Source organism: Arachis ipaensis, chromosome B10, assembly GCF_059453495.1.
Source record: "Arachis ipaensis isolate K30076 ecotype BB chromosome B10, ASM5945349v1, whole genome shotgun sequence".
NCBI classification, from domain to species: Eukaryota; Viridiplantae; Streptophyta; class Magnoliopsida; order Fabales; family Fabaceae; genus Arachis; species Arachis ipaensis.
The window spans coordinates 54,578,745-54,598,643 of record NC_142435.1 but is presented as its reverse complement, the minus strand read 5'-3'; the positions used below and the strand labels follow the sequence as shown (position 1 = coordinate 54,598,643).

The 19,899-nt window shown below is 39.1% G+C and overlaps 1 protein-coding gene across 1 annotated transcript; it reads right to left on the bottom strand.

Annotated features, from left to right (window-relative positions):
• Window positions 1-18,208: 18,208 nt before the first annotated feature.
• Window positions 18,209-19,062, bottom strand: LOC107620681 (uncharacterized). Its single transcript, XM_016322810.1, has 2 exons — window positions 18,841-19,062; window positions 18,209-18,724 (listed from the first exon to the last, which is right to left on the bottom strand). The coding sequence occupies exons 1-2, from the start codon at window positions 19,060-19,062 to the stop codon at window positions 18,209-18,211; spliced, it is 738 nt and encodes a 245-aa protein (XP_016178296.1).
• Window positions 19,063-19,899: the final 837 nt, after the last annotated feature.

The following is a 19,899-nucleotide window of genomic DNA, read 5'->3' as shown; positions in this document are numbered from 1 at the left end:
TATGTGATTGACACTGGTTTGAGCAGCTGTCAATACTCCTCCGGATCTGAACCCCGGGTTTAGTGTGGATCCATCTCTACTTGAGGGTGAAGCGGTTACAGTCCATTCTCCTTTATGATCATACTCAAAATGCCATAGACAAGGTCGGATCTTCCAGATCAGAGAATGCTGCATCTTTGGGTTCTAGCCTCTACCACATAGACCTTAATCTCCCCGGAAATTGGCTGAACTGATGTCTCGAGAAGTCCCCAACGAAGTCGTGGATTAGCCGTATGAAAAATGTATATTCAAGCTGTTGGTCGTCCTTGTTCGGTGAAAGACGCATTCTGACCCAAGTAGACGCAGGTGTTTGTCAGGCACGTTCGTCTTAATGTGATGAACAGAGCTATTTGGTTAGATCATGGTGCACGAAATTGTGATTACACTTTTCACAACTCTGCACAACTAACCAGCAAGTGCACTGGGTCGTCCAAGTAATACCTTATGTGAGTAAGGGTCAATTCCATGGAGATTGTCGGCTTGAAGCAAGCTATGGTTATTTTGTAAATCTTAGTCAGGAGATTAATGATAAGAGTGATTGTATTTATGAAAAATAAATAACATGAAATAAATAGTACTTGTGATTCAGTAATGAGAAACAGGCTGAGGTTCCGGAGATGCTCTGTCGTCTGAATCTCTGCTTTCCTACTGTCTTCTTCTCCAAACACGCATGGCTTGCTTCAATGGCAAGCTGTATGATCCTCTCGGATGAAAAATACCAGGTACGATCTCTGCACGGCTAATCAACTATCGGCTTTCTCGTCTTGGATGAAAAATACCATGTACAGCTACCGCACGACTAATACCTTGTCCTTTTGCACACTGTCACTGCGCCCAACATTCGCAGGTTTGAAGCTCGTCACAGTCATCCCTTCCCGGATCCTACTCGAAATACCACAGACAAGATTTAGACTTTTCGGATCCCAAGAATGCTGCCAATTGGTTCTAGCTTATACCACCAAGGTTCAAACCTCCGGACTCGGTCCGTGGAATAGAAACCCAAGAGATACGCACTCAAGCTGTCGCTCAATGACTACGTTGAGCTCAGATAGAACGGGAGTGGTTGTCAGGCACGCGTTCATAGGTTGAGGATAATGATGAGTGTCACGGATCATCATATTCTCTATATTGAAGTACGAGTGAGTATCTTAGAACAGAATCAAGCGTGATTGAATAGAAAACAGTAGTAATTGCATTAATCCATTGAAACACAGCAAAGCTCCTCACCCCCACCTATGGGGTTTAGAGACTCATGCCGTAGAAGATACAATATGAAGTGTAAAATGTCATGAGGTCTTAAATGAATCTCTAAAAGTAGTTTTTATACTAAACTAGTAACTTAGGGTTACAGAAAATGAGTAACTAGCTGTAGATAGTGCAAAATTCCACTTCCGGGGCCCACTTGGTGAGTGTTTGGGCTGAGCTTTCAAGCTTCCACGTGAATATTCTTCATATTGAAGTTAAATGCCACCCTGGGTGCCAAAATGGGCGTTTAACGCCGAAAAGTATGCCAGTTCTGGCGTTTTACGCCAGAAAGTTTTTGGCTGGCTTTTAACGCCAGTTTGGGCCATCAAATCTCGGGCAAAGTATGGACTATTATCTATTGCTGAAAAGCCCAAGATGTCTAATTTCCAACGCAATTGAGAGCGCGCCAATTGGGCTTCTGTAGCTCCAGAAAATCCATTTCGAGTGCAGGAGGGTCAGAATCCAATAGCATCTGCAGTCCTTTCTCAGCCTCTGAATCAGATTTTTGCTCAAGTCCCTCAATTTCAGCCAGAAAATACCTGAAATTACAAAAAATCACACAAACTCATAGTAAATCCCATAAATGTGATTTTTGAATAAAAACTAATAAAAATATAATAAAAAGTAATGAAAATATACTAAAAATACCTAAAAATAATGCCAAAAAGGGTATAAATTATCCGCTCATCACAACACCAAACTTAAATTGTTGCTTGTCCCCAAGAAACTAAAAGCAAAATAGGATAAAAAGAAGAGAATATACAATAAATTTCAAAAACATCAATGAAGATTAGTTTTAATTAGATGAGCGGGACTAGTGGCTTTTTGCTTTTGAACAGTTTTGGCATCTCACTTTATCCTGTGAAGCTCAGAATGATTGGCAGCTCATCACTACCGCAATTTGGTTGTAACCTGAATAGCCATCCAAAAAGGAGTAGTATTCATGGCCTGCTAGTCTCTCTAACATTTGGTATGTGAATGGTAAAGGAAAATGATCCTTCAAGGTGGCTTTATTGAGCCTTCTGTAGTCAATACACATACGCCACCCTGTAACTATTCTTGTAGGAACCAGTTCATTCTTTTCATTATGAACCATTGTCATTCCTCCCTTCTTGGGGACAACATGGACAGGGCTCACCCAGGGGCTATCAGAAATAGGATAAATAATCCCAGCCTCTAGTAACTTAGTGACCTCTTTTTGCACCACCTCCTTCATGGCGGGATTTAGCCGCCTCTGTAGTTGAACCACTAGCTTAGCATTATCCTCCAATAGGATCTTGTGCATGCATCTGGCTGGACTAATGCCTTTAAGATCACTTATGGACCACTGGTGCACGAATTGTGAATCACACTTTTCACAACTCGTACCACTAACCAGCAAGTGCACTGGGTCGTCCAAGTAATACCTTACGTGAGTAAGGGTCGATCCCACGGAGATTGTTGGCTTGAAGTAAGCTATGGTTACTTTGTAATTCTTAGTCAGAAAATTAGTAATAAAGATGATTGGGCTTATGAAGAGTAAATAGCATAAATTAAATAATACTTGTTATGCAGTAATGGAGAACAGATTGAGGATTTGGAGATGCTCTGTCTTCCGAATCTCTGCTTTCCTATTGTCTTCTTCTTCACGCATGCAAGGCTCCTTCCATGGCAAGCTGTATGTTGGTGGATCACTGTTGTCAATGGCTACCATCCGTCCTCTCAATGAAATTGGTCCAAGTGCGTTGTCACCGCACGGCTAATCATCTGTCGGTTCTCACTCATGTTGGAATAAGATCCATTGATCCTTTTGCGTCTGTCATTACGCCCAGCACTCGTGAGTTTGAAGCTCGTCACAGTCATCCCATCCCAGATCCTACTCGGAATATCACAGACAAGGTTTAGACTTTCTGGATCACAAGAATGGCCGCTAATAGTCCTAGCCTATACCACGAAGACTCTGATCATGAACCAAGAGGCTAAGAGATATACACTCAACCTAAGGTAGAATGGAAGTGGTTGTCAGGCACGCGTTCATGGGTTGAGAATGGTGATGAGTGTCACGAATCATCACATTCATCAGGGTGAGGTGCGAGTGAATATCTTAGAATAGAGACAAGCGTGATTGAATGGAAAACTGTAGTAATTGCATTAATTCATTGAAACACAGCAGAGCTCCTCACCCCCAACCATGGGGTTTAGAGACTCATGCCGTCAGAAATACAACATGAAACGTGTAAAATGTCATGAGATACATAGTAAGTCTCTAAAAGTTGTTTTTATACTAAACTAGTAGCTAGGGTTACAGAAAATAAGTAACTAAGTGCAGAGAGTGCAGAAATCCACTTCCGGGGCCCACTTGGTGTGTGCTTCGGCTGAGCATTGAGCTTTACACGTGTAGAAGCTTCTCTTTAAGTTAAACGCCAGGTTCTAGCCTGTTTCTAGCGTTTAACTCTGGTTTGCAACCTGTTTCTGACATTTAACGCCAGAATAGGGTAAAGACTTGGCGTTAAAAGCCAATTTGCGTGGTCAAAACTTGGGAAAAGTATGAAATATTATATATTTCTGGAAAGTCCTGGATGTCTACTTTCCAACGCAATTGAGATCGCGCCAATTGGGCTTCTGTAGCTCCAGCAAATCCATTTCGAGTGTAGGGAGGTCAGAATCCAACAGCATCTGCAGTCCTTTTTCAGCCTCTGAATCAGATTTTTGCTCAGGTCCCTCAATTTCAGCCAGAAAATAACCAAAATTACAGAAAAACACACAAACTCATAGTAAAGTCTAGAAATGTAAATTTTGAATAAAAACTAATAAAAATATACTAAAAAGTAATTAAAACATGCTGAAAACTACTTAAAAACAATGCCAAAAAGCGTATAAATTATCCGCTCATCAGAACACCAAACTTGAATTGTTGCTTTTCCCCAAGAAACTAAAAATCAAATAGGATAAAAAGAAGAGAATATACTATAAATTCCAAAATAACAATGGAACTTAGTTCCAATTAAATGAGCGGGACTAGTAGCTTTTTGCCTCTAAACAGTTTTGGCATCTCACTTTATCCTTTGAAGCTCATAATGACTGGCATCTATAGGAACTCAGAATTTAGATAATTTTATTGATTCTCCTAGTTCAGTATGTTGATTCTTGAACACAGCTACTTTATGAGTCTTGGCTGTGGCCCTAGGCACTTTGTTTTCCAGTATTACCACCGGATACATAAATGCTATAGACACATAACTGGGTGAACCTTTTCAGATTGTGACTCAGCTTTTCTAAAGTCCCCAATTAGAGGTATCCCGAGTTCTTAAGCACACTCTTTTTGCTTTGGATCACGACTTTAACCATTCAGTCTCAAGCTTTTCACTTGACACCTTCACGCCACAAGCACATGGTTAGGGACAACTTAGTTTATCCGCTTAGGCCATGATTTTATTCCTTTGGGCCCTCCTATCCATTAATGCTCAAAGCCTTGGATCCTTTTTATTTTACCCTTGCCTTTTGGTTTAAAGGGTTACTGGCTTTTTGCTCTTGCCTTTTAGTTTAAAGAGCTCTTGGCTTTTTCTGCTTGCTTTTTCTTTTTTTTTTCTTTCTTTTTTTTTTTGCCATTTTTTTCCGGAAGCTTTTGCTTTTCGCTGCTTTTTCTTACTTCAAGAATCAATTTTATGATTTTTCAGATTATCAAATAACATTTCTCCTTTTTAATCATTCTTTCAAGAGCCAACAATTTTAACATTCATAAACAACAAATTCAAAAATATGCACTGTTCAAGCATTCATTCAGAGAAACAAAAAGTATTGTCACCATATCAAAATAAATAAACTAATTTCAAGGATGAATTCGAAATCATGTACTTCTTGTTCTTTTGTGATTAAAAACATTTTTCATTTAAGAAAGGTGATGGATTCATAGGACATTCATAGCTTTAAGGCATAGACACTAGACACTAATGATCATGTAAGAAAGACACAAACTAAATAAACATAAAGCATAGAGAACGAAAATAGAAAAAATAAATAGACAAGGAGATTAAGGAACGTGTCCACCTTAGTAAGGGTGGCGTCTTCTTCCTCTTGAAGAACCAATGGTGCTCTTGAGCTCCTCTATGTCTCTTCCATGCCTTTGTTGCTCCTCCCTCATAGCTCTTTGATCTTCTCTAATCTCATGGAAGGTGCCATATGGTTATGAAAAATTAAAAAGCGGGGCTTTTTCCACACCAAACTTAATATGTTTGCTCGTCCTCGAGCAAAAGAAGAAAGAAAGGAGGAGATGGAGATGTTTAGTGGGTTCGGCCAAGGGAGGGTGATAGTGTGTATGAGGGGTTTATGATGGATGGATGTGAGTGGTGAAGATAGTATGGAAAAGAGGGTGGGGTAGGTGGGGATCCTGTGGGGTCCACAGATCCTGAGGGGTCAAGGACTTAGAATCCCTGCTCCATTTAGGCGTGTAAATTCCCTTAGAGTGCAATCCTGGCATTTAACGACAGACTGCTGCTTGTTTCTGGCGTTAAACGCCAGATTTTCTCCCTTTATTGGCGTTTCACCAAGTTGGTGCTTTTTTTGGCGTTTAACGCCAGACTGCTCCTTGTTTCTGGTGCTTAATGCCAGCTTGATGCTTCTTTCTAGCGTTAAACGTCAGTCTGATGCTTCTTACTGGCGTTTAAATGCTAGTAAGCTCTTCCTCCAGGGGGAGCTGTTTTTAATGCTGTTTTTGATTTTGCTTTGATTTTTGTGACTCCATATGATCATCATCCTAAAGAAAACATAAAATAAAAATGGAAAATAGAAAATTAACATAGATAAGTAAAAATTGGGTTGCCTCCCAATAAGCTCTTCTTTATTTTCTTTAGATAGACCTTACTGAGCTTTTAATCTAGTCTCAGCTTTGAGCATTCTTGCTCAACATTGCCTTCAAGATAATGCTTGACTCTTTGTCCATTAACAATGAACTTATTAGAATCAATGTCTTGAAGCTCCACATAGCCATATGGTGACATACTTGTAATCACATATGGTCCCCTCTGCCGGGATTTTAATTTCCCGGGGAATAATCTGAGCTAGAGTTAAATAGCAGAACCTTCTGTCCTGGTTCAAAGACTCTAGATGACAGCTTTCTATCATGCCACCTTTTTGCGTTCTATTTGTAAAGCTTGGCATTTTCGAAAGCAGTGAGTTTGAATTCCTCTAGCTCATTCAGCTGGAGCAATCTTTTTTCTCCAGCTAATTTGGCATCAAAGTTTAGGAACCTGGTTGCCCAGTAGGCCTTATGCTCCAGTTCCACGGGCATATGACAGGCCTTACCATACACAAGCTGGTATGGAGAGGTCCCTATAGGAGTCTTGAATGCTGTTCTGTATGCCCACAGAGCATCATCCAAGCTTCTTGACCAATCCTTTCTACGGGTACTTACAGTCCGTTCCAGGATTCTTTTTAGTTTTCTATTAGAGACTTCAGCTTGCCCATTTATCTGTGGATGATATGGAGTTGCCACCTTGTGGTTAATTCCATATCGAACCATAGTAGAGTAAAGCTATTTGTTGCAGAAGTGAGTGCCACCATCACTGATTAGTTCTCTAGGGACACCAAACCAGCTGAAGATATATTTCTGGAGGAACTTCAGCACTGTCTTAGTATCATTGGTGGGTGTTGCAGTGGCCTCTACCCATTTGGATACATAGTCGACTGCCACCAGAATAAAAGTGTTTGAGTATGATGGTGGGAAAGGCCCCATGAAGTCAATACCCTATATGTCAAATAATTCAATCTCTAAGATCCCTTGCTAAGACATGGCGTAACTATGAGGCAGATTACCAGCTCTTTGGCAGCTGTCACAGTTACGCACAAACTCTCGGGAGTCTTTATAGAGAGTGGGCCAGTAGAAGCCACATTGGAGGACTTTTGTGGCTGTTCGCTCACCTCCAAAATGTCCTCCATATTGTGATCCATGACAATGTCATAGGATCTTCTGTGCTTCTTCTCTAGGCACACACCTACGGATTATTTCGTCTGCACATCTCTTAAAGAGATATGGTTCATCCCACAGGTAGTACTTTGCATCAGTAATTAATTTTTTTCTTTTGTTGCCTGTTGTACCCCTTGGGTATGAATCTTGCAGCTTTATAGTTTGCAATGTCTGTAAACCATGGTATTTCCTGAATGGCAAACAATTTCTCATCCGGAAAGGTTTGAGAGATTTCAAAAGAGGGAAAGGACGCCCCTTCTACTGGTTTTATCCTGGACAGATGATCAGCCACTTGGTTCTCTGTCCCTTTTCTGTCTCTTATTTCTATATCATACTCTTGCAGAAGCAACACCCATCTTATAAGCATGGGTTTTGAATCTTGCTTCGTGAGTAAATATTTAAGAGCAGCATGGTCAGTGTACACAATCACTTTGGATCCTACTAAGTATGATCTAAACTTGTCAATGGCATAAACCACTGCAAGTAATTTTTTTATGTAGTTGTGTAATTTATTTGGGCATCATTTAAAACACGGCTAGCATAATAAATGACATGCAGAAGCTTGTTATGCCTCTGTCCCAGTACTGCACCCATGGCATGGTCACTGGCAGTACACATTAGTTCGAATGGTAATGTCCAGTCTGGTGCAGAGATAACTGGTGCTGTGACTAGCTTAGCTTTCAAAGCTTCAAACGCCTGCAGACACTTTGTGTCAAACACAAATGGCGTGTCAGCAGCTAGCAGATTGCTCAGAGGTTTTGCAATTTTTGAAAAATCTTTTATAAACCTCCTATAGAATCCTGCATGTCTCAGAAAGCTTCTGATTGCCTTAACATTGGCAGGTGGTGGTATTTTTTCAATTACTTCCACTTTAGCTTGATCTACCTCTATTCTCTTGTTTGAAATTTTATGCCCAAGGAAAATTCCTTCAGTCACTATAAAGTGACATATTTCCCAGTTTAAAACTAGGTTAGTCTCTTGGCATCTTTTTAGAACAAGTGCTAAATGGTTAAGGCAGGAGCTGAATGAATCTCCAAATACTGAGAAGTCATCCATGAAGACTTCTAGAAATTTCTCTACCATATCAGAGAAGATAGAGAGCATGCACCTCTGAAAGGTTGCAGGTGCATTGCACAGACCAAAGGGCATCCTTCTGTAGGCAAACACTCCAAAAGGACATGTGAATGCTATTTTCTCTTGGTCCTGAGGATCTACTGCAATTTGGTTATAACCTGAATATCCATCCAAAAAGTAGTAGTATTCATGACCTACTAGTCTTTCTAGCATCTGGTCTATGAATGGTAAAGGAAAGTGATCCTTCCTGGTGGCTGTATTGAGTCTTCTGTAATCAATACACATACGCCACCCTGTAACTGTTCTTGTAGGAACCATTTCATCTTTTTCATTATGAACCACTGTCATGCCACCCTTCTTGGGGACAACTGGACAGGGCTCACCCAGGGGCTATCAGAAATGGGATAAATAATCCCAGCCTCCAATAACTTGGTGACCTCTTTCTGCACCACCTCCTTCATGGCTGGATTTAGCCGCCTCTGTGGTTGAACCACTGGCTTAGCATCATCCTCTAATAGGATCTTGTGCATGTATCTTGCTGGGCTGATGCCCTTAAGATCACTTATGGACCACCCAAGGGCTGCCTTGTGCGTCCTTAGCACTTGAAGTAGTGCTTTCTCTTCCTGTGGATTTAAAGCAGAGCTTATGATCACTGGAAAAGTGTCACCTTCTCCTAAAAATGCGTATTTCAGGGATGATGGTAGTGGTTTGAGCTCGGGTTTAGGAGGTTTTTATCTTCCTGAGGAATTTTTAGAGGCTCTTTTATTTTCTCTAATTCCTCCAGATTAGGCTGGACATCTTTAAAGATATCTTCTAGCTCTGATTCGAGACTCTTAGCCATGTTGATCTCCTCTACCAGGGAGTCAATAATATCAACACACATGCAGTCATTTGATGTGTCTGGATGCCTCATTGCCTCAATCGCATTTAGCTTGAACTCGTCCTCATTGACTCTTAAGGTCACCTCCCCTTTTTGGACATCAATGAGGGTTCATCCAGTTGCTAGGAAGGGTCTTCCTAGAATGAGAGTTGCACTTTTGTGCTCCTCTATTTCCAGTACTACAAAGTTAGTGGGAAAGGCAAATGGCCCAACCTTGACAATCATGTCCTCAATTATGCCTGATGGATATTTAATGGTGCCATCAGCAAGTTGAAGACATATCCGGGTTTGTTTGACCTCTTCAGCCAAGCCGAGCTTTCTGATAGTAGATGGAGGGATTAGATTGATACTTGCCCCAAGGTCGCATAGGGCTGTCTTGGTACAAGTACTCTCTAATGTGCATGGTATCAAAAAGCTTCCAGGATCCTTAAGCTTCTCTAGTAAGCTTGTTAGGATGACTCTACTGCACTCTTCAGTGAGAAAAACTTTTTCTGTTTCTCTCCAATCCTTCTTATGACTTAAGATCTCTTTCATGAACTTAGCATACGAGGGTATTTGCTAAAGTGCCTCTGCAAACAGAATCTTTATTTCAAGAGTCTTGAGATAGTCTGTAAAGTGAGCAAATTGTTTATCATGTTCCGCTTGGTGGAGTTTCTGAGGATAAGGTATTTTGGCTTTATATTCTTCAACCTTAGTTACTGCAGGTTTATTTCCTACAGAGACAGGTTGAGAAGCCTTCTTGAGGGAGTTAGTATCAGCACTTGCAGGTGTCTGTTCCCTCACTGGCATTTGGACGCCAGAACTAGACATGGATTGGGCGTTTAACGCCAAGTTCCTACCCTTTTCTGGCATTTGGACGCCAGAACTGGACGTGGATTTGGAGTTTAACGCCATTTTTTCACCTGTTTCTGGCGTTTGATCGCCAGACCTATTCCTCTCTGGGCTCTTACTGTCCTCAGAGGGATTTTGGGTAGCAGGTTGCTCATCCTCTGTCAGCTGTTCTTTTCTTGGCTTTCTGCTACTTTGAGTTGGAGTATTTAACATTTTTCCACTTCTTAATTGAACTGCTTGGCACTCCTCTGTTATCTGTTTTGATAACTACTATTTTGTCTGACTCAATTATGATTCCATATCCTTGTTAGCAGTTCTGGTCTCTTGTAACATCTCCTTAAATTCTGCTAAATGCCTTGTTATAGAGAATAGTTGCTGATTGAGTTTAGCAACTTGTTCCTGAGGACTAAAGTCAGTTGACACTTCCTCAACTTCTTCTTTCACGGAGGACTCATTACTTATGTACAGATGCTGATTTCTAGCAACTATATCAATAAGCTCTTGAACCTCTTCAACAGTCTTTCTCATGTGTATAGATCCACCAGCTGAGTGGTCTAGAGATACCTGAGCTTTTTCTGTAAGCCCGTAGTAGAAGATGTCTAACTGCACCCACTCTGAAAACATTTCAGAGGGGCATTTCCTTAGCATACCTCTGTACCTCTCCCAGGCATTATAAAGGGATTCATCATCCTCTTATTTAAAGCCTTGGATGTCCAGCCTTATCTGTGTCATCCTTTTTGGAGGGAAATATTGATTCAGGAATTTGTCTGATAACTATTTCCATGTTCTTATGCTTACTGTAGGTTGGTTATTTAACCACCTCTTAGCTTGATCTTTTACAGCAAATTGAAACAGTAATAATCTGTAGACATTCTGATCTACTTCCTTGTCACGTATTGTGTCAGCAATTTGCAAGAACTGTGCCAGAAACTCAGTAGGTTCTTCCTGTGAAAGACCAGAATACTGGCAGTTTTGCTGCACCATGACAATGAGATGAGGATTTAGCTCAAAACTGCTTGCTTTGATGGGAGGTATACAGATACTACTCTCATATGCAGCAGTAGTGGGATTAGCATATGACCCCAGAGTCCTTCTGGACTGTTCATTTCCACTTGGATCCATGATGGAGAAAGGGAGATGATGTGGATTGTAAAATATATAAAAAAATTTAATTTTAAAAAAAAATTTTTGAATACCAAAAATTAAAAGGAAAATAAAATAAAATAAAATAATTAAAAAATTAACTATAATTTTGAAAATTAAAAAAATATATAAAAAGGAAATTGAAAATTAAAATAAGTAATTAATTAAAAAGATTTGAAAAATGTATGATTTTAAAATTTGAGATTGGAAAAGATAAGATAAGATTTTGAAAAAGATATGATTTTAAAAATTTTGACCAAATCAACCTAGTGAATTCGAAAATTATGAGCAATTAAAGGAAAGGATATAATTTTTTTTTGAATTTTATGAGGAAAGAGAAGAACACACAAAAGACACAAGACTTCAAATTTTTAGATTTAATGCTCCTTGTTTTTCGAAAATTTTGGAGGGAAAACACCAAGGAACACTAAACTTAAAAATTTTAAGATCAAAATACCTTGAAGACTCAAGAACAACAAGAATAAAATTTAAAGACTCAAGAACATAAAAAGAACACCAAACTTAAAACTTTTAGAAAACTAAAAAGAAATTTTCGAAAATTAAAGAAAAATAACAAGAGAACACCAAACTTAAAAGTTTGACACAAGATTTAATCAAAGAAAAATTATTTTTGAAAAAGTTTTAAAAGGAAGATACCCAATTACCAAGAACATAAGCACAACGCTCTAGCCAACTGAAGTATAAATTTAACGTGTTTTTTAAAAAAAAGTATTTAATGTATATAAATTTTTTGAATACTGATCATTTGAAAACGCACAAGAAAAATAAGAAAAGACACAGAACAGGAAAAACTAAAGATCAAACAAGAAAATAGCAAGAACAACTTGAAGATCAAGAAAGAATAATGAACATAAATTCGAAAATTTAAAGGAAAATAAAAACATGAAATTGACACCAAATTTAAAATATGAATCTAAACTCAAACAGAAAACTCAAAGAAAAATTAAAAATTAATAAAGAAAAATAAAAATTTTTTTGAAAGATTTTTGAAGAGAAAATAAAAGACTCTAATTTAATGACTCTAAATAAAAAAGATAAATTTTTCCTAATCTAAGTAACAAAATAAACCGTCAATTGTCCAAACTCAAACAATTCCTGGCAATGGCGCCAAAAATTTGGTGCACGAATTGTGAATCACACTTTTCACAACTCGTACCACTAACCAGCAAGTGCACTGGGTCGTCCAAGTAATACCTTACGTGAGTAAGGGTCGATCCCAAGAAGATTGTTGGCTTGAAGCAAGCTATGGTTACTTTGTAATTCTTAGTCAGGAAATTAGTAATAAAGATGATTGGGCTTATGAAGAGTAAATAGCATAAATTAAATAATACTTGTTATGCAGTAATGGAGAACAGATTGAGGATTTAGAGATACTCTGTTTTCAGAATCTCTGCTTTTCTACTGTCTTCTTCTTCACGCACGCAAGGCTTCTTCCATGGCAAGCTATATGTTGGTGGATCACCGTTGTCAATGGCTACCATTTGTCCTCTCAATGAAAATGGTCCAAGTGCGCTGTCACCACACGGCTAATCATCTGTCGGTTCTCACTCATGTTGGAATAGGATCTATTGATCCTTTTGCGTCTGTTACTACGCCCATCATTCGTGAGTTTGAAGCTCGTCACAGTCATCCCATCCCAGATCCTACTCGGAATACCACAGACAAGGTTTAGAGTTTCCGGATCTCAAGAATGGCCGCCAATAGTCCTAGCCTATACCACGAAGACTCTGATCATGAACCAAGAGGCTAAGAGATATATACTCAATCTAAGGTAGAACAGAAGTGGTTGTCAGGAACGCGTTCATGGGTTGAGAATGGTGATGAGTGTCACGGATCATCACATTCATCAGGGTGAGGTGCGAGTAAATATCTTAGAATAGAGACAAGCGTGATTTAATGGAAAGCTGTAGTAATTGTGTTAAATCATCGAAACACAGCAGAGCTCCTCACCCCCAACCATGGGGTTTAGAGACTCATTCCGTTAGAAATACAATATGAAACATGTAAAATGTCATGAGGTACATAGTAAGTCTCTAAAAGTTGTTGTTATACTAAACTAGTAGCTAGAGTTATAGAAAATAAGTAACTAAGTGCAGATAGTGCAGAAATCCACTTCTAGGGCCAACTTGGTGTGTGCTTGGGCTGAGCATTGAGCTTTACACGTGTAGAGGCTTCTCTTGGAGTTAAACGCCAGGTTGTAGCCTGTTTCTGGCGTTTAACTCTGGTTTGCAACCTATTTCTGGCGTTTAACGGCAGAATAGGGTAAAGACTTGGCGTTAAACACCAATTTGCGTGGTCAAAACTTGGGCAAAGTATGGACTATTATATTTTACTGGAAAGCCCTGGATGTCTACTTTCTAACGCAATTTAGAGCGCGCCAATTGGTCTTCTGTAGCTCCAAAAAATCCATTTCGAGTGCAGGGGGGTCATAATCCAACAGTATCTACAGTCCTTTTTCAGCCTCTGAATCAGATTTTTGCTCAGGTCCCTCAATTTCAGCCAGAAAATACCTGAAATCACAGAAAAATACACAAACTCATAGAAAAGTCTAGAAATGTAAATTTTGAATAAAAACTAATAAAAATATACTAAAAAGTAATTAAAACATGCTGAAAACTACTTGAAAACAATGCCAAAAAGCGTATAAATTATCCGCTCATCAACCACCCAAGAGCTGTCTTGTGTGTCCTTAGCACCTGAATTAGTGCGTTCTTTTTCTGTGGCTCTAAAGCAGAGCTTATGATCACGGAAAAAGTGTCATTTTCTTCCAGAAATGCATATTTCAGGGATGGTGGTAGTGGTTTGAGCTTGGGTTTAGAAGGCTTCTCCTCTTCCTGAGGAGTCTTCAGAGGTTCTTCTATTTTCTCTGGTTCTTCCATATCAGGCTGAACATCTTTAAAAATGTCCTCTAGCTCTTATTCGAGACTCTCAGTCATATTGACTTCTTCCACCAGGGAGTCAATAATATTAATGCTCATGCAGTCTTTTGATGTGTCTAGATGCTGCATAGCTTTGACAACATTCAACTTAAACTCATCCTCATTGACTCTCAGGGTTATCTCCCCTTTTTGGACGTTAATGAGGGTTCGTCCAGTTGCTAAGAAAGGTCTTCCTAGAATGAGAGTTGCACTCTTGTGCTCCTCCATTTCCAGCACTACAAAGTCAGTAGGGAAGGCAAATGGCCCAACCTTGACAATCATGTCCTCAATTCTGCCTGATGGGATTTTAATGGAGCCATCAGCAAGTTGGAGGCATATCTGTGTTGGTTTAACTTCATCAGTCAAACCAAGCTTTTTGATAGTGGATGCAGGTATTAGGTTGATACTTGTCCCAAGATCACATAGAGCTATCTTGGTACAATCATCCTCTAATGTGCATGGTATCATAAAGCTTTCGGGATCTTTAAGCTTCTCTGGTAAGCTTTTCAGAATGACTGCACTGCATTCTTTAGTGAGGAAAACTTTTTCAGTTTATCTCCAATCCTTCTCATGACTTAAGATATCTTTCATGAACTTAGCATAAGAGGGTATTTGCTCAAGTGCCTCTGCAAACAGAATGTTTATTTCAAGAGTCCTGAGATAGTCTGCAAAGCGGGCAAATTGTTTATCCTATTCCGTTTAGCGGAGTTTCTGAGGATAAGGCATCTTGGCTTTATATTCTTCAACCTTAGTTGCTGCAGGTTTACCTCCTACAGAAGTGGTTGGAGAAGCCTGCCTAAGGGAGTTGTTATCAGCACTTGCAAGTGTCTGATCTCTCATTGGCATTTGAATGCCAGAATTGGGTGCTATATGGGCGTTTAACGCTAGATTGCCACCCTCTTCTGTCATTTAGACGCTAGACTTGGCTATCCACTGGGCGTTCAACGCCAATTTCTTACCCTTTTCTGGCGTTTGAATGGCAGAATCCTTCCTCTCTGGGCTCTTACTATCATCGAAGGGATTTTGTGCAGTGGTTTGGTCATCCTCTGTCAGCTGTTCCTTTCTTAGCTTTCTGCTGGCTTGAGTTGAGACATTCAATGTCTTCCCACTCCTTAAATGAACATCTTGGCAATCTTCTGTTATCTGTTTAGATAACTACTGTCTTGTCTGATTCAATTATGCTTCCATATTCTTGTTAGCCTTTTCAGTGTCTTGTAGCATCTCTTTAAATTCTGTTAACTGTTTTGTTATAAAAAACAATTACTGATTGAGTTCAGCAACTTGTTCTAGAGGACTAAGTTCAGTGGATATTGCTTTAGCCTCTTCTTTCATGGAGGACTCACTACTTAAGTACAGGTGCTGATTTCTAGCAACTGTATCAATGAGCTCTTGAGCCTCTTCAATTGTCTTCCTCATGTATATAGATCCACTAGCTGAGTGGTCTAGAGACATCTGGGCCTTTTCTGTAAGCCTATACTAAAAGATGTCTAACTGCACCCATTTTGAAAATATTTCAGAGGGGTATTTCCTTAGCATCCCTCTATACCCCTCCCAGGCATTATAAAGAGATTCACTATCCTCTTGTTTAAAGCCTTGGATGTCCAGCCTTAGCTGTGTCATCCTTTTTGGAGGGAAATATTGATTCAGGAATTTGTCTGATAATTGTTTCTATGTTCTTATGCTTGCTGTGGGTTGGTTGTTTAACCACCTCTTAGCTTGATCTTTTACAGCAAATGAAAACAGTAATAATCTGTACACATCCTGATCCACTTCCTTATCACGTACTGTGTCAGCAATTTGTAAGAACTTTGCCGGAAACTCAGTAGGTTCTTCCTGAGGAAGACCAGAATACTAGCAATTTTGCTGCACCATGATAACGAGCTGAGGGTTTAGCTCAAAATGGCTGGCTCTGATGGGGTGTATACAGATACTACTCCCATATGAAGCAGTAGTGGGGTTAGCATATGACCCCAGAGTCCTTATGGACTGTTCATTTCTACTTAGGTCCATGATGGAGAAAGGGAAGTGATGTGGATTGTAAAATGAAAATTTTCTCTCTTTTTTTTTTTAAACCGAAATTAAAAGAAAATAAAATAAAATAAATAAAAATTTGAATATAAGTTCAAAAATTAGAAGAAAAAGAAATAAAAGAAAATTGAAAACTAAATTAATTAATTAATTAAAAAGATTTGAAAAAGATGTGGGTGAGGATTTTCGAAAAATGAAGATAGAGAAATTGGTTAGAAAGTTTTGAAAAAGATATGTCTTAAAATTAAAGATCCTTGTAAGAAAATAAATAAAATAAAATATTTCTATTAATTTATAGGACTCAGCAGGGCTCCTTCCCTCAACCTAGGATGTTTAGAAACTCATACCGAGGTAGAATACAATGATAAAATAAAAATAGGACTGAATGGTGTATGATATGTAAAGTATGCGTGTTACATGAATTAAATCCCTTAAATACTAAACTAATGACTAGTAAGGGTAAAACAGTCTATTTAGTACTAAAATCCACTTCAAGGGCCCACTTAGTGAGTGTTTGGGGTGAACTTTAATGAGATCCACGTGCTATGAGGTCTCTTGGGCATGGAACGCCAACTAGGGGGTCCTCTTTGGGCTTTTGGACGCTGGGCTCTACTCTTTGGGCGCTGGACGCTTGAAAGCTGGCATTGGACACCAGGTTTGGGCCTTCAAATCTAAAGAAAAGTACAGACTATTAAATATTGCTAGAAAGCTTTGGAAGTCAGCTTTCCATAGCAGTTAAGAGCGCTCCATTTGAACTTCTGTAGCTCTAGAAAAGCTCTTCCGAATGCAGGCAGGTCAGATCTGGACAGCATTTGCAGTGCTTTCTCTGTCTCTGAATTAGACTTCTGCTCTAGCTCCTCAATTTCAGCCAGAAAATATCTGAAATTGCCGAAAAATACAAAAACTCATAGTAGAATCCAAAAATGTGAATTTAACACTAAAACCTATAAAAACTCAATAAAAACTAAACAAAAACTACTAAAAACTATATGAAAATGATGTCAAAAAGCGTATAAAATATCTGCTCATCAATTCCCTTTTCAAACAAATTAAAATAAAATTGAAATTAGTGGCGGGAATGAAAGATTAGGAAAATTCATAAACAAACTTACTTAAAACTAATTCCTTCATGAAATTCAAAACTTAAACAATCCATACATGTAGCATACGGGGGAACGCCAAACTTAATGTTTAGCTATGTACTACAAAAATGATTAAGTAAACATCCTAAGATATATATATATATATATATATGTTCATTATGCATGAAATCATCTTAGGGTGCCTCTAGGCACACCAAACTTAAAATTTGATCGTATGCTTAATGAACTCGCCTAATGCAAATGTCAAATTGTTTTTGAAAGTTTTGAATTCATAAAAGAAGACAATTTACTATTACTAAAGCACAAAGTAAAGAATCTAAACATGGGTTGCCTCCCATGAATTGCTTCTTTAACATCACTTGCTTGACGGTTGTCCCCTGTTAAGGAGGTTGATGATCATAGTGCCTCAATTTGTCTCCCTCACTGTGAGTTTCCTTCCGGTATCCTGTTTGATGATTTCTATGTGTTCAAGTGAAAAGATCTTGCTCACAGTATAATATCCAGAAAAGTATGGAGTTGTCTCCATTGATTGGTAAATTAGTATCACTTGATCTCCTGGTGAGAATGCTTCAGTTGGAATCTTCTTATTCTTCCACCTTTTAGGCACCCATTTCTTGCTGTTCTTCCCCTTTTTTGATGATTCTTCCTTCTTGGTGGGTTTAATGTTGGGAGCTTTCTTTTTAGTTGTCACCACTAGGGTCTTTGCTTGTAGTTCTTCTTTAGCTTTTCTGACTTCTTGAACCCCTTTTCTCCCTTTGTTTACTTTCTTCTCATCCAAGGATGAGCTTATGAGTTTTAGAGATGACTCCTTGGGCTTTTCCTTCCAGCTTGGGTCTTTATCCTCAATCCTCATGCAATTTTCTTTTTCAGCAGGGTACTGTATTGCTTTGAAAACATTGAGGATCATCTATTCATCATGTACCCTCAGAATCATTTCACCTTTTTCCATATCAATAATTGCCCTTGCTGTGGCTAGGAACGGTCTTCAAAGAATGATTGAGTCACTTCCGTCCTCATCCATGTCCAGAATTACAAAGTCCACAGGGAAAATGAATTTGCCAACCTTAACTAGAAGGTTCTCGACCACTCCATTGGGTATTATAAGGGATGTATCGGCAAGTTGTAGTGACATTCTAGTGGGTTTGACCTCCTTTATCGATAGCTTCTTCATCATAGAGAGTGGCATCAAATTGATGCTTGCTCCCAGGTCACATAATGCTTTGTCAACTGATATGTTCCCAATGGTGCATGGTATGAAAAAGCTTCCTGGATCCTTGAGTTTGGGTGGCAACCCTTTTTGGATTATAGCACTGCATTCCTGGGTGAGGATCACAGTTTCCTTCTCCTTCCAGCTCCTCTTTTTGGTGATGAGTTCTTTGAGAAACTTTGCACAAAGTGGCATTTGTTCCAAGGTTTCAGCTAGTAGAATTTTGATCTCCAATTTCCAGAAAATTTCTATGAACTTAGGGAATTGTTGATCCTTCATCTCCTTGTGCAACCTCTGAGGGTAAGGTAGTTGAGGAACATGTGGCTTCACTTGCTCTTTCTTCTCTTGTGCTTGTGACTCTGAGACTTGCTTGCCTTTCCATGGAGCTTGTGGTTCATTGTGTGATCAACCGTATCATTTTCCTCAATCTCTTTCTCTTCCTTGCTGGCATCCTTGTTGTCCTTTCCCAATGTTTTACCATTCCTAAGTTGTATGACCTTGCACTCCTCCTTTGTATTTTGGATGGTGTCACTGGGGAAGGCATTAATTGGTCTCTCAGTAGGTTGCTTGGATAGTTGCCCTATTTGTCTTTCAAGGTTTCTCATTGATGCTTTATAGTTCTTACTTGCCATCTCTTGGTTTTTCATGAGCTTTTCCATCATCATTTCTAGATTAGAGATTCTTTGAGACACTTGATATGGCTGGGGTTGTGTATGTGATATTGGTTGTTGATGGAAGTTGGTTGGGTTATTTGAAGAATTATTTTGGTGGTAGAATGTGGATGTGGAAAAGTTATTTCGTGGTTTTCTATATGGATTGTTGTTAGTGGGGTGATGGTTTTGGTTGTTTGTGGTGCAAAAGTTATTGGGATTGGAGTTCTTCTGCCATTAGTTCTGATTGTCTCTTCACCTCAAGTTGGGATGGTTCCTCCATGAGGAATTGTATGTGTCCCCATGGAAATCATTGTGGGAAGAGCTTGTGTTGTGCATATATTGGACTTGCTCAGGCTGCTGTTCATTGTTGTATGCCTCAAAGCTTTCTTCATTTCATGTTTGAAGCTTGGCTTGTTGTGCTGATTGAAGCTAATTGAAGTCCATCCATCCTTTTTGCCTTCATTTCCATCTGCTGCAGGATTTGTTGGTGCATTAGCTTGTTCTGAGCTAGGATAGCATCCACACCCTCAAGCTCATATACACCTCTCTTTGGAGTTGCTTGTCTCTATGAGGAGTAGAAGTACTGATTGTTAGCCACCATGTCAATGAGATCATGTGCCTCCTCTGGAGTTTTCATCATTTTAAGTGACACTTCTGAAGAATAATCCAGTGCTTTTCTTGCTTTCATAGAGAGACATTGATAGAAGTTTTGGAGCATCACCCATTCACTGAACATATATAAAGGACATCTCCTTATCAGTGCTTTATACGTCTCCCAAGCCTCATACAATGATTCTCCCTCCAATTGTCTGAAAG